This window comes from Eretmochelys imbricata, chromosome 1 (assembly GCF_965152235.1).
Source record: "Eretmochelys imbricata isolate rEreImb1 chromosome 1, rEreImb1.hap1, whole genome shotgun sequence".
Lineage (NCBI taxonomy): Eukaryota > Metazoa > Chordata > Testudines > Cheloniidae > Eretmochelys > Eretmochelys imbricata.
This window is the reverse complement of record NC_135572.1, coordinates 61,201,648-61,214,858: the sequence shown is the minus strand read 5'-3', so window position 1 is coordinate 61,214,858 and position 13,211 is coordinate 61,201,648. Positions and strand designations below refer to the sequence as shown.

General features: G+C 37.8%; 1 protein-coding gene across 5 annotated transcripts in view; it reads right to left on the bottom strand.

Moving 5' to 3' along the window:
• The window catches only part of ZC3H13 (zinc finger CCCH-type containing 13), a 55,486-nt gene that overhangs the window by 19,311 nt on the left and 22,964 nt on the right, over positions 1 to 13,211 (bottom strand). For 4 of the 5 annotated variants that reach the window (XM_077811588.1, XM_077811598.1, XM_077811623.1 and 1 more), the window contains 8 exons: positions 10,816 to 10,924; positions 9,237 to 9,376; positions 8,249 to 8,406; positions 6,619 to 6,816; positions 4,954 to 5,127; positions 3,749 to 4,059; positions 1,932 to 2,396; positions 675 to 857 (listed from right to left, as the gene is read on the bottom strand). In XM_077811588.1, the coding sequence (XP_077667714.1) occupies positions 675 to 857; positions 1,932 to 2,396; positions 3,749 to 4,059; positions 4,954 to 5,127; positions 6,619 to 6,816; positions 8,249 to 8,406; positions 9,237 to 9,376; positions 10,816 to 10,924 (1,738 nt within the window). The remainder of the gene's footprint in view (positions 1 to 674; positions 858 to 1,931; positions 2,397 to 3,748; positions 4,060 to 4,953; positions 5,128 to 6,618; positions 6,817 to 8,248; positions 8,407 to 9,236; positions 9,377 to 10,815; positions 10,925 to 13,211) is intronic. The other variant, XM_077811606.1, reaches the window with a different exon arrangement.

Genomic DNA, 13,211 nt, shown 5'->3' with positions numbered 1-13,211 from the left:
TAGAACAAAACTCCCAAGGACAATTTCAGCACTCTTTCCGCTATGAAAATGAAGTATCTCATGCTAAGTCCAAAATGGCAGACCCTTATAAAAAATTGGACTCTCCCCATCCTCACCAGCATCTGTATCAAGATTTATTAGCCATATGACACTGACCACAGCAAAGCATTAATCAATATTAAATTCCCAAGTCAATAAAATGTCATACTGTATTAATCACAGTATTATACTGTGCCTTACTTTAGTAGCCAGTCAAGGTTAGCTAAACCTTCGCAACAGCATATTTAAATACTAAGACAAAAAATATTCTGTATGAGTCTATATCAACAAGTAACATTGTATTGAAATGCGACAGTAGGCACATGCTCATGTATATAAATAGGTAACATCCTCCAGAAAATAACAATGAAAAATGTGCAGTTCTTTTCAACTTATTCATTTTACACTGAAGTCACCCCAAGCTGTTTGCTTAAAACATAATGAATGAATAAAAACAGCAGTGGGGCAATGTCATAAGCCAGTCCTGGAGAAAAAAAGCAAATATTATATAGCTGTGTTAATGACCATTTGTACTAGATGTGTCAATTTTCATTAGCCTCAGCACAAGACTGATGCCAAACTCCAATATCAGGTCAGCTGTATGTTTCTGAATTAGTGCATGCATGTTTGCATACCTCTCTCTCTGTTGTCACGTCTGTCCCTTTCTCCATGTCTTCTTTCAAAGGATGAATCCCTTGCTTGCTCTCGATTGTCATAGCGGTCTCGGTCAGGATAGCTACTCCGTGATTCCCAGCTGTCATGGTAGTTGCCACTACTGCTATGACTGTCAACTTGAGATCCTCTGGTTGCCCTACTTCCTATGGAAAACAGTTTCTCCCGCCGTAAGAGTTCAGGTGTAAGAAAATCCCTTGACATTTCACAACAATTAACTATAAGATTTAAAATATCTAAGTTCATTTAATTATACCATTGAAACAGAAGTTAAAGTCTAAATTCTATTTGACACAGAAAACTGTTTCAATGCTCAACTCCCCATCCTGATGAATTTAAAAGTTTATAGTTAACGAATCTGATACACGTATTTGGGATAATGAAATGACAACCTACCAAAACCAGAATTAAGATGCTGCACTTGTGTTCTAGGCAGCTGCAAATTACATACACCATGCCCAAATACTGTATTCTATTTTCAGGAGAAATCAACTTCCTCTAGTTACAGTATGGGGCTTTCTGACTGGTAATAAGGTAGCAAGGAGGTGGCAGAAATTTGTCCTTAGAAGAACATAAGCCTGCAGACAATGTGCAGAAGGAAATGAGCAGACCAAACAGTCAAGAGATAATGGAGGTTATTTTAAAATTATTGGAAGCTTTTAAAAAAGAAAATAAAAAAATTGTTACATTAAAAATAAGAAACCAAAGCAAAAAACAATGAATACAGATGACCAAATGGTGATAATATAGAAGAATTAACAGTTCTTCAAATACAAATTACAATGGAACGGGTTTTGGAAAGCCATAGATAAAGTTACATATTTTGTATGTGAGAAAAATGGGAGAAGTTGAACCTGGGTATACATGCGTATTTGAGAAGATGGAAGAGGGGTTGTGCAATGCATATGGTTAGAGAATCTGCCTCTGCTAGTCTTTCATTACACTTCAGGCTCTTATTTGTATTTCATGGCCCTTGGGAGAAGCTAAGGTTGCAGATACATTAAACAGAGTGGCACAGGATTTTTAAGTACTATGGCAGGATGCCAATGCTACACTGTTTTAATGAATGGAAAACAGAGGAGTGCTATGCATTTAAGCAATAGCAGTTCTGTTTTGATGAAAATACCACTTAAGATAGCTCTAACAGCATATGCTTATTTGGCAGAAATTCATCATCAAATAATGTAGTACAGACATTGAAAAAATAAATCATATAGTACCTTTGTCAGATAATTCTGGACCTCTGCCTCGACTTCTGCCAGTCCGGTCACTTCTAGTTTCATTTCTTGACTCATTTCTGGATTCATTCCTTGTGTCAGCACGGGAATTCTCTTCTCTACCATGGGTTCTTCCATAACTGCGTGGTTCCTCCTGATACTGGTCTTCCTTTTTATGGGTATCTCGATTCTCTCTGTCTCTGTAGTCATGGGTATCTCGTATAGAACGTGAGTCTCTCTGATCACGGCTATCTTTATTATCTCTGCTGTAATCCCTTGTATCCCTGGAGTCTCGAGTGTCCCTAGATTCCCTTGGCTCCCTGCGGTCTCTGTTATCCCTGGTATCCCTCCGATCCCTTCCATCCCGAGATTCTCGGTCATCTCTATGATCCCTGGAGGTACTCTGCTCTTGGTCATAATCTCGTTCCTCTCTGGTTTCCCTCTCTTTCTCCCTTTTTCCTCTAGTTTCTGGAAAACAAAAAATTTAAATGTAATATTCAGCTTGATTAAAGTCTGTAATACTAGATTTTAACAATCCAAAGTAGAAAGGATATAAAATGATACAAGCAAATTAGATTTCTTACATAAAAGCCTATGGGGGGAGATTTACAAAGGCACAAATTGGAGTTGGGTGCTTAACTACCCTTGTTGCTTTAGAAAAATCTCCCCCATGGATTTGAATCTGTGACCTAGTGAGTATCACATTTCATTGTTTAGAGACTAAACGTATTCAGTAACTTCAAAATGTGTTAGGACGATAATTTGCTGCAATAATTTTAGGACCAGGAGCATATTCCTTTACAGAGTGCTGAGTAAGTGCTTTTCTTGTGGTAATTTCTCTTTTCAATTCCTTATGTACCTGACAATGTGCTCAGAGTGTATCTACGCTATCATCTTTGTTAAGATCTCTAACCACTGAAACCTGATTTTTAAAATATTTATTCACAATATGTTCCTATTATATATACACAGCAGAACCCGATTTATCCGATCTAATTGGAACCGGGGCCAGACTGGATCATCAAAAATTCAGATAATCCAGAATGGGAAAGTGTGAGACTGCAGCACCATCTAGCGGCTACCAGACAGATCGCTCACTTCTGGACCTGTGCACGCTGGTTGTTCAGTTAATATGGAGAGACGGATAATGGAAGGTCAGATAAATGGGGTTCTATTGTATTGTCTTATAGCTGGTCTATAAATCTTGACAAATGTTCTCTTCATAGGTTTGGGGGTGACAGTATTTTTGTTCATCAAGACTTGACAGGCTATGTGGCAGAGGGAGTGCTATAATCTTCCTTTGCACTTAGCTAACTAAAAACCACGGAAGGAGTCATCAGAGAGGATTGGATGATATACTTGGGCTCTTCCTGGTGAAAGGGGAGACAGTCATTTACAACTCTAGAGTTTTCTCTCAGCTGGTCCACTGGCAGGTATTTGGCATCTTGACAGAAGACCACTATCCTACTGTGATTGGTGCAGTCACTGCCATATACAGGAAAGGGGGTTAAATGCTAGAGAGAAAAAATGAAGGCCATTCTGGACTTAAACACATATCATATAGGTGAGACCTAATACAATGAAAGAGACCTTGCCTAAACTATCATTCTTGTTAAAGTCTCTCCCCTTTGCACTATCCCTGATACAGCGGGAACAGGAGTGCTGGCATAGATGTCTGCTGGCATTTTAACCAATGTGTTGTCTCACTGCTTGGAGCACATTAGATGACACGATTAAAATAATCAGGTTTTTAAATTGTCAGCTAACTACAGTTTGGGGGCAATGTAAAACGTTTCTGAAAAGCATATTCTTCTTCGTACCATCCCTCCTTTCATGGCGTCTATCATGCGACTGTGAAGTCCGGTCACGATCATGCCTCCCCTTCTCTCTCCCTGGGGATTGATGTCTTGAAGGACTTCGCTTCCTCTGAGGAGAGGATGAAGAGCGCGGGGGATAGGGAGAGGAGGAACGCCTCACAGGTGGGGAAGCTGTCCTTTGATAGGCTGGAGAAGGAGTTCTTTTACGGCGGGGGGAAGGGGAATGTCTTTGAACAGAGGAGCCTGATTGTGATGAAGAGGAGTGATGTCTTGATGATATGGGAGAGTGATGCTGCCCTGGTGGGGAAGCAGACCTGTAGGACACATCATTAAAATAGTCACCACATGCACTTTTTTATGATACTATAAAATAAATAATAAACCCTCAATACAAAAAAAAAAAAAAACTATTGAAAAAAATAAAATAATTTCTATATTCTCTGCCCTCTAGCCATCAACTGGAAAATAAAATCCTTCTGATTTCTAAAATATATAAATTGCATTCCTCTCTCCCATGCATATCTACTGTTATCTGAAAAATAAGGATACTTTAAGAGTTTGTTATAACCACTCTATATTCCTAGTTTGATCTTGAGATAATATTCAAGAGCAAGTCATCCAGAAAAAAAACCTAAATATTTCAGGGAAAAAAAGCACCTTCGATTACACAACGACAAAAACTCTGTTGCTTATGAAACATGCAGTTTTCCCCAACAACATAGCTATTTTACCAAATATGAGGTGCTTTCAAGAAATCCTGGTAACATGCAGCAGACAAATTATACATTTTCTTTCTTGGGTACACACTCTAAGTATAGCTATATACAGCATCCCTGTGGCAAGAAACACTGACTTCTTAATTTCTGTTTTTGACAATTTAGGCCCCAATCCTGCAAACTCTTATGCACGTACGTACATAACTTTATTCACCTGAATAACTACACTGAAGTCAACAGAACTACATATCTGCTTAAAGTTATGCGGGTGAGAAAGAGTTTGAAGGACCAGGGATTCACAGCTACTCATGTTAACAGTAAAGTAGATTATTCTTTAACACTGCTACTAGGGTAAATAATTCTGTATCAAAAGGCTCACGTTTGGAAAGAACACTGATATCATGTGATCTCACCAAAGAGAAAGTGACTTGATATGGTGGCAGGAAAGTTTTAATTGTTTAGGAAAATAAGAACTATATATTAACTTCCCACCTGCGAGAGGGTGAGAAAGTATGTTTGTGTGTAGTTGACTTGGCTGGAGCTCGGGAGGTTTGTCTTCTCCTTGAGGCAGGAGGTGAATATTCTCTGGAAGGAGAGGAATTACTGCCAGAATGATCAGCAGGACTTGGAGAACGCTTCGGTCTATGGGAGCCTTCTGAAGGATCTCTAAGAAACATACAAGTAGCAGCTTGTTCAGCATGCACAATATGGGATCAGTATATCTCCAATCAATTAAAGTCAGCTCCAAGACCACACCCATAGTAGAGGATCAAGAATTACTTCTGGTAGAATAATCAGTTCATCATATATGAAATTATGTTCATCATATAGTGCTCTTCCAGAAGATCCCATTTAATATATTTTTCAATCTAATACAAAGAGGGTGAAGCCTGAACCCTTCATATTATCTGTAATTTGTTAAGCAGCTAGATGTCAATACAAATAGGGAATTTGTTGTTTTTGTTGCTTTAATTTAATGAATTCTGTAAAATCAGAAAATTACTTTTAAAAAGTTCAGACACATTTTCGGACCTTAATGATGGCTTCTGAAGGAAGAAAAGGACTGCTGGTATCTTGAACTGCCATTTGGCTTACTGAAAGATCAGGAGGATTTCCAGTATTTGTTTTTAATATTAAGTAACTTAAAAATTCACACACAAAGGTCACTGACATTTTTATAACAGGGCTGCAGCCACTGCCATGGAAGTACCTGCTGCTATCATGGTACCACACGCACACAGGCTGCCAAATACACTCCCGCTTCTATCACAGCTGCACTGAGTGCTCCCCACTACTGCTTGTGACCTTCTGCCACTAATTACGGAGAGGGGCATAACACTGCCTCAGATCCAACCACCTTTCTGAGTCTTTTTACTTTATCAGCTCATGACAGAATGCAAAGGTCTTCCTAAACTCCTTAGTCTTCACAAAGTAATAGCAAACTGCCCACTATACATCTTATTTTTGTGTGAGAGAGAATATTGGGGGGGAAGGGGGCAGGAGAGGAGGAGAGGGGCAAAGAGAATGAATATGACCTTCCTTCCCCAGGTGGACATATAGGTATAGGGATGGATAAGGTGGGCAGGTATTAGGGTGAATACAGAGAATGTAAGCATCCCAAAAGGTAGGGACTTTTAAGAGTCAATTTTTGAAGAAACAGCATTGCTAAAATACTAGATTTACTAAATGAGGCTTTAGGGACAGGAGAATGCCTCCTAATGGCCAATTTGCGGAATAATAGTGTTTTCTCTTCATAGGTCCACTGACCTGATATTCTGAAGAAGTGAAGTAGTATACTTCTACAAGGGGAAGTTCAAGGTATAATGGAAAAATTATGGCTTTAGAATGAAGATATGAGGAGGACCCCAGACTGGACCACCAGTCAAGGTCTGACTCACTGATGGAGAACATGACAGCTACTTCAGAAGAGCGTCTCAACAAGTTATTTTTATTAAAGTGACAACTATTAGCTGTAGTTTATTAGTCCACTATACAATGCATTTATTATATTTAATGAATTCAGAGAAACGTTGGCAGCAAGTCAAATGTAAAACCCTCTCTATTTAGTGCAATATGAACTACAGATTTAACAGAAATGCAGACAACCTAAGCAAGGTTACATTAATTCTAAAAACCTAATAATGCAACAGAACTCACCTCTGTTTCTCTTTTTTCTCCTTATGTCTTTCAAAGTCACGTCCTCTCTCTTTCCCCTCTCTTGTTTTTTCTTCTAAACGCTCTTTTGCTTTATGTTTTTCTTTATGCTTTTTCCCCAGGGGAGTCTCCTCTTGTACTGGAGGAGGTGGACTAGGTGTACGAGGACCCTTCTTTTTACTCTGGGTGCTTTTGGAACTCCTAAATGTATCAAAATACCAGAAAAAGCTGTTTACAAGACTAAGTAAAATATCTGTTAATCACTCAGATACGAGCAGCACCAATTTACAGAGCCAAGCGCTTTGAAGCTTTTGGGGCAGACTTCTCTATTCCATCAGCAGATAGTGGCACTTACAGCTGTACTTGACTGAATGGTGAATACGAAGGAAAATTAATGTCAAGCTCTCCTTTGAAGTCTCCCATAGCCATTTGAATTTATAACCCTTATTTCTGAAACAGGCTTGCAAAATTTGGAACTGCTCCCAAATGTGTAATTACAGCTTCCAAAGTTACAATGCCCTTGTAAAACTGCATGCATCAAAACACCAAAATCCTTTGCATCTTGTCCGCTTAACACTAGATTCTGCAACTGAATACAATACATCTGTGTACAATACACTGCACTGCAGGGTCAGTGCCTCAAATTTTAAGCTGTTTGGGGTAGGGATCACTCATTCCTCGTATGTAAAGCATCCTACCATATTTTCAGGAGCTTTATGAATAAATATTGAACATTTTATTTCCACCATGAATTACAAGGAAATGTAAAGGTATTTCCTTACACCCATATGTATTTTTCATAAGTCAGTCACAAACAGATACAAACATATTAGTACCTAGATGTCACTGCATCTTAAAGTACTGTAGCAAGCAATCCCTTATACTAGTCTTTTACAGCAAAACCAACATTTACGAGTATTGTGCCCTTATTTAAGCATAACTTGCTTCAAAGGCAATTTGCTTGGCAAATATAGGTGCCTGTTTTTGTATTAGGGTTGCAATTTTCCTCACAGCTAATGGAGCTAAACATGGATTCCCAGGTTCTAGAGTCAGCAAGATCTTTTTTAGTTGATTGATTTTTTTGTGGCAAAAAGCCTAGTTGTAACAGCCTGTGATTTTGCCTACTTCATTCCCTCTCGTCTCCCTTTTCCAGTGCTATAATGCTCCAGCTCACTCCTTAACCTAGAAGGTCAAGTATTATCTCTTTTATAGCAATATGTAGTGTCAACAGAACACCTGACTCGGCAAACTTCAAAATTTCAATTCTATCCTAGATTAACTTGCATTTAACCACCACCAACACCCCACACCATTGAACAAATGTAATTTGATTTCTATTTAGATTTCTCCAGTGTATCTCACAGGCTCTAAGCAGTTCACATCATTTAAAGAAACAATGTTCAATGCAAAATCTACAAGTTATTAAAATCAATGGAGACATATATTTGCTGCCTTGTCCCAGGGATTTTTGTGAACTCTGCAAAAATCTACAGTTTCAAGACTGGTTCATTGAATCCACACCTTAAGGGACAATGAAAATGAGTAGCTATATCCACTGATTAGCACAAAACATTTCATAATGTATCGACATACCATCCTGTTCCCCACCCATAATGTATGTCTACCTACTGACCTCTGCTGGTCCAAGAGCGGTGAAGACACTGTAGGAGTCTTCTTCTCTTTCTTACTAACTGAAGATGAAGATTTGGGACTTGACCTTCGTTTTGGAGATTTAGACTTTCTTGGCGAAGGAGATGGTGATAATTTAGATCTAACCACCTCTGGAGAAATCTTGGATAAAGAAAAAGTTTAAACTACAACCAAATACTCATGTGCTGTATATGTATCCTGAATAAGGATCCTAATATTATTCAAACTTTAGATAGTAATAACCACTGACACACCATCTGCCTCAGACATACTAACCATATATTTCTGCAGAAGTAGTTAATTACATTAGTATTAAAATATCTTAAAATAAAGCTGATCTTAAAGAAAATGCCTCACAAATGACCTACAACATAATTAAACGACAACCAACAGATCATTACATTTCATATCCATAAAATGGCTCTAATTATTACACTAAAGTTAGCCTGAAAAATTGCATTCCAGTAAGATTTACCTACAGTCCAAAAATTCTGGCTCTTAAGGTCCCCCACCCCAAACAGACATTCTTTCCAATTATGGACCACCCACCAAGATTATGCCTAATAAAATCCAGTGTAATATGAAGACTGAGGGCAGATGGGGGATTGGCTTAGATAAAATGGTCCAGACTGAAGCATATGAAATAAATTCACAGCTCCTAAACCCCAATGGGGGCAGACATGGAGAAGACCTCTCTCACATGTACTTCACAGGTTTCAGGACAGCCAGTTTGAGTGTACAACGATTTGTGCCCCGAAGTTCCTCTCCTATCTGCCTCCTTCCCTGTCTACACAGAAAGGCTAGCCAGAACACAGCCCTGTATTTGTAAAGTTATGCCCAACAGTCATTTATCATTTGCCCCGTGGTAACACATAGAGGCTCCAGTCATGTAGAAAACAATTAGGACTCTAAGGACATAAAATGGTTGTTGATTAGTTATAAGAACACATGCCTATTTTCAAGATACAAACCTCCTTTTTAATGACTATTTCCTCTCGCTTCTCCATGTTTTCCTGTTCCAGCTTCATGAGTTCTCTCTGAATCTTTTGACGTTTCATTTCCAAAGACAGCTCATGGTCATAATCATAATTAACTTCTCCATTATCAGAGTCTTTATTTAAAAAAGATGACAGGCAATATATGACATAAGTGGTCTTAAACAGTCATACTTCTCAAAAAACATCACACCCGAGTGACTTATTTATGCACACCTAATTTTCTAACGTAGACCAGGCCTTATACTTAGATTATAAGCACTTTGGGACAGGCAGCATCTTTTTGTCCTATGTTTGTACAGAACCTAGCAAAACACATCATAATATTCAACTACTCACAATAGCATGAAGTATTTCATAGTTATGTAGATATCACTTAGCTTCACTGGAAACCAGGATAACTTCATAGTAAGTCAGAACAAGTCAACTATCTCCCGCAACAAAGGGAAATGGAACAATTCTGGTGGAAGATCACCACTTCTGTCTCAATCCAAAAAACAGTTGGTACAGTTTTTTAGTTAAATGAAAGCTAAAAAATGAGTGCTTGTGACTGAGATCCTGGACACCAAAATCCTCTTTTTGAAAACAGAACAAGGAGCAGTAGTAAGCTTTCTTTTGTCACCCTGACAATGGGCTTCAACAATGACCTATATGGGCTATGTGCAAAGACAATTTAGTTTTTGTGCTCAGTGAGACGGGCAAACATAAAAATTGTTGCAAAATTGAGTCCTTTTTTATTTTAAATGAGGTAAACACACCTAATTTCACTGATCAGCTGTTAATCAGCCACATAAGCTGGATTTGAACCAGTGACCTAGGTATGAAAGGCCCTGCCAGCCAGTCAGTGGCTGAGGGCCAATTTCTTTTTGCTCATGTACTGATCAAACAATTCTATGACTGATGTCTTGTTCATCCAGTTTCAAAACAGATTGAGAGAGAGGGCAGACAGTAACAACCTCTTGTTTTGTATTATATTTAACTTGGAAGTATTAGATTTTTAATGGCAGATGTCAGTAAAGGTTGATTTCACAAACCAACAAATATTTCTATTGATAAACAAAATTTATAGATAGGCAAAGTAAGAAAAATGCTGCTTGAGAAATCAGAGTTTGATTTAAGGATATTTACTTTGTATATTTTGACATGTGATCATGACATCATCTGATTGTAATGGTTATAAAGCTTTAATTTTTTTAATATTAATGTCTACTGCCATTAAATAATTGTCTGACGCACTCAATTTCCCACAACTGTGAAAATTTAAATAGCTACAAATCTTAAAAAATGCTTAAATATAAACCAATATCTATTGAAAGTATAGAGAAAAAAAAGTCAAATTCCTGCCAACCCTAATTATATGACTTGATCCAATCCCAACCACTAAATTTATTCCTTGTCCACAGATAAATTGAAACAATCCTTATTCATCAATAATTCATGAATAGTCAACATATCAGTCCATTGGAATGGACAAAACTTTCTACAACCTGAGAATTTGTAGTATTTGGAATATTGTAATAGATTAAATGGAGAGTCTTACTTGAATTCAATTTACCTTCTCTATTTGTTTCCCAGTCTCCATTTTCCTCTTCACTTTCTGGAGTCCTCTCCTTCGTAATTTTGATGTCTTCCTTCTCTCTATGCCTTCCTCTTGAAGATTCTTTCTACAGGGAAAAAATGCTGAATTAGAGTAACAATTTTTTAAAACAGAAGCCTACAGAAGTCAATAAATTTGCACAGTATTTTGTGCTTTATAGAAAGAATTAAACTAATTGTTTTCTTTAGTTCGATTAGTCTAAATATCTTCTCAGCTAAGAAGCAAATTACACTGGAAAAATATTCTAACGTAATTTCATGTAATCAGTGGGTCGGGAGGAAAAACATTCATACAGGTGAAGTCAACAAAGACTTAAGGGTAGGCCAAGAAAGTGATATTTACAATGGAGACTGAAAGAAGATCAGATCAGTTTTAAAGACCAGAAATTTTTATATGAGAAATTTAGTAAACATTTAGAAGTATTAGAACAGCTAGAAAAAGAGTAATACAATTTTAAATGAGAATGGTTATGTGCAATTTACAATTCAGCACCTGAGGATTGAACTGACAATGGATAACTAACTGCCTATTCCTTTAGAGGCTAAAGCCTGTGGAAAGTACCAAAAAGCCCTGTGTGGAGGTGGGGTGGGGAATTAAAAACATATAATAGGCTAAAATTTTCCTGACACCTTTACATCTCAATTATGTATTTTACTGGCCTAAACAAGTTAAAGTCTTTCTACATACTGTAAGGGCACAGAACCCCATGGATCCACAAGGAAAACAGAGGTCAATCTTACAGAAATAAAGTCACCAAAAAGACAGCTAGCCTTATGCTGCTCCTCTCCGCTCACCCAATCCCAGTAGCCAATGACAGCTGCTCTTGAGCTGCACTGTCTCTATGCCTGCTTCCCAGAGGGCTTTTTGGAGGGAGTGGGGGGAGGAGGAGTATACTGCAGATCCACCACTTTCTCTCTGCCCCCACCTCCTACAAATGCGGTGCCTATTCTGCCTCTTTTTATGGGCCTTCATTACAGACTTCTAGAACACTTGCCCAGTCAAGAAAAAAAGTTACCCAGAAACCAACTCGGACACTTAATTTCTCTCTATTGGTAGCTTGAACTGGGTTTGATTTCAGACCTCAATCAGCATCTTAGAATTACAGTAAGGAAACGAGATCACATAATCACTCCCAACTGCACAAAATTTATTTCCTGGTTTTTGCATTAATAGTTTTAAATGTAGTCTCAGTTAAGATTTCCATAGCTTCCAAGGCCAGAAGGGACCATTATGATCATGTTGCGTGACCTCCTGTGGACCACAGAACTTCCCCAGCACAGGCCATAGAACTTCCCCAAAATAATTCCTAGAGTATATCTTCTAGAAAAATTTATTTTCTTTTACAAAATGCACTACCACGTGAAAATACTGTGAATTTATTTGACACTGCCATTTCCGAAATAAATATGCAAATGTTTATTTCAGTGCACAGCTATCTGAAGTTTCTCTTTGATGCACTGTTCAAAAGTTAAGTGAAATGCTTTCTCAAATGCTATACACATTTTTTCCTCAGACAAATTGTTTCAAACATGTCAAAGGCAATTATTATTTAAGAACTCAGGTGAAATTTAATTAAAAGCAGCATGTGTTATATGAAGGGCTTGGTTTTGAACTGGTTTTATTTTTTCCTTATTCATGGTTGGATATCTCAAAAATGCTAGGCCACATCCTCAACTGGTGCAAATCACATTACCTTCATTGACATAAGTGGTGTACACCACGTTCACGTCAGCTGAGCAGCTGACAATAACTTATCAAGCTTTCAAAGAAAAACTGCACCTGGTCTAAGGCCAAGTATGGAACATTTCAGCCAAAATACACATTTCTGAAAAAGACAGACAGCCCTATTACAGAAATCTCTTAGCTGTGCAAGTCTATGAACGAACATCATTTGCAGCCTTTTTCCCTTAGAGATTCTTCATTTTCCAAGGTTCTTTTCCATCCAGTCTGCAAACACCCTCTTTTATAATGCTGACAGCCTACATTCACCATTAATTACCTGCTACTTAATTAAGCAATAATATTAATGGAATGTGACATTGATGCTTCAGTAAAAATCTGAGAGTGGATGTAACTAGCAATTTGAAGTTTGCACATATAGTGGCAGATCCTCCACACATTGACTCCAATACACCTTTACATTCTCAAAGCCTATATACAAAATAACTTGTCAGCATAGTAGGTGCACTTATATGAGCTAGAAGGCCTGAAGACCAACACAACTTGTTAATACAACAGAATGTTTTATCCTCCAAAAATTAAAAGCTGTATGCGATATACTTTGCCTAAATCTCTAATTCATGTATTACTGGAGCCCAAATTGCATTGTTAACTATTATTGCAGATCTACAACC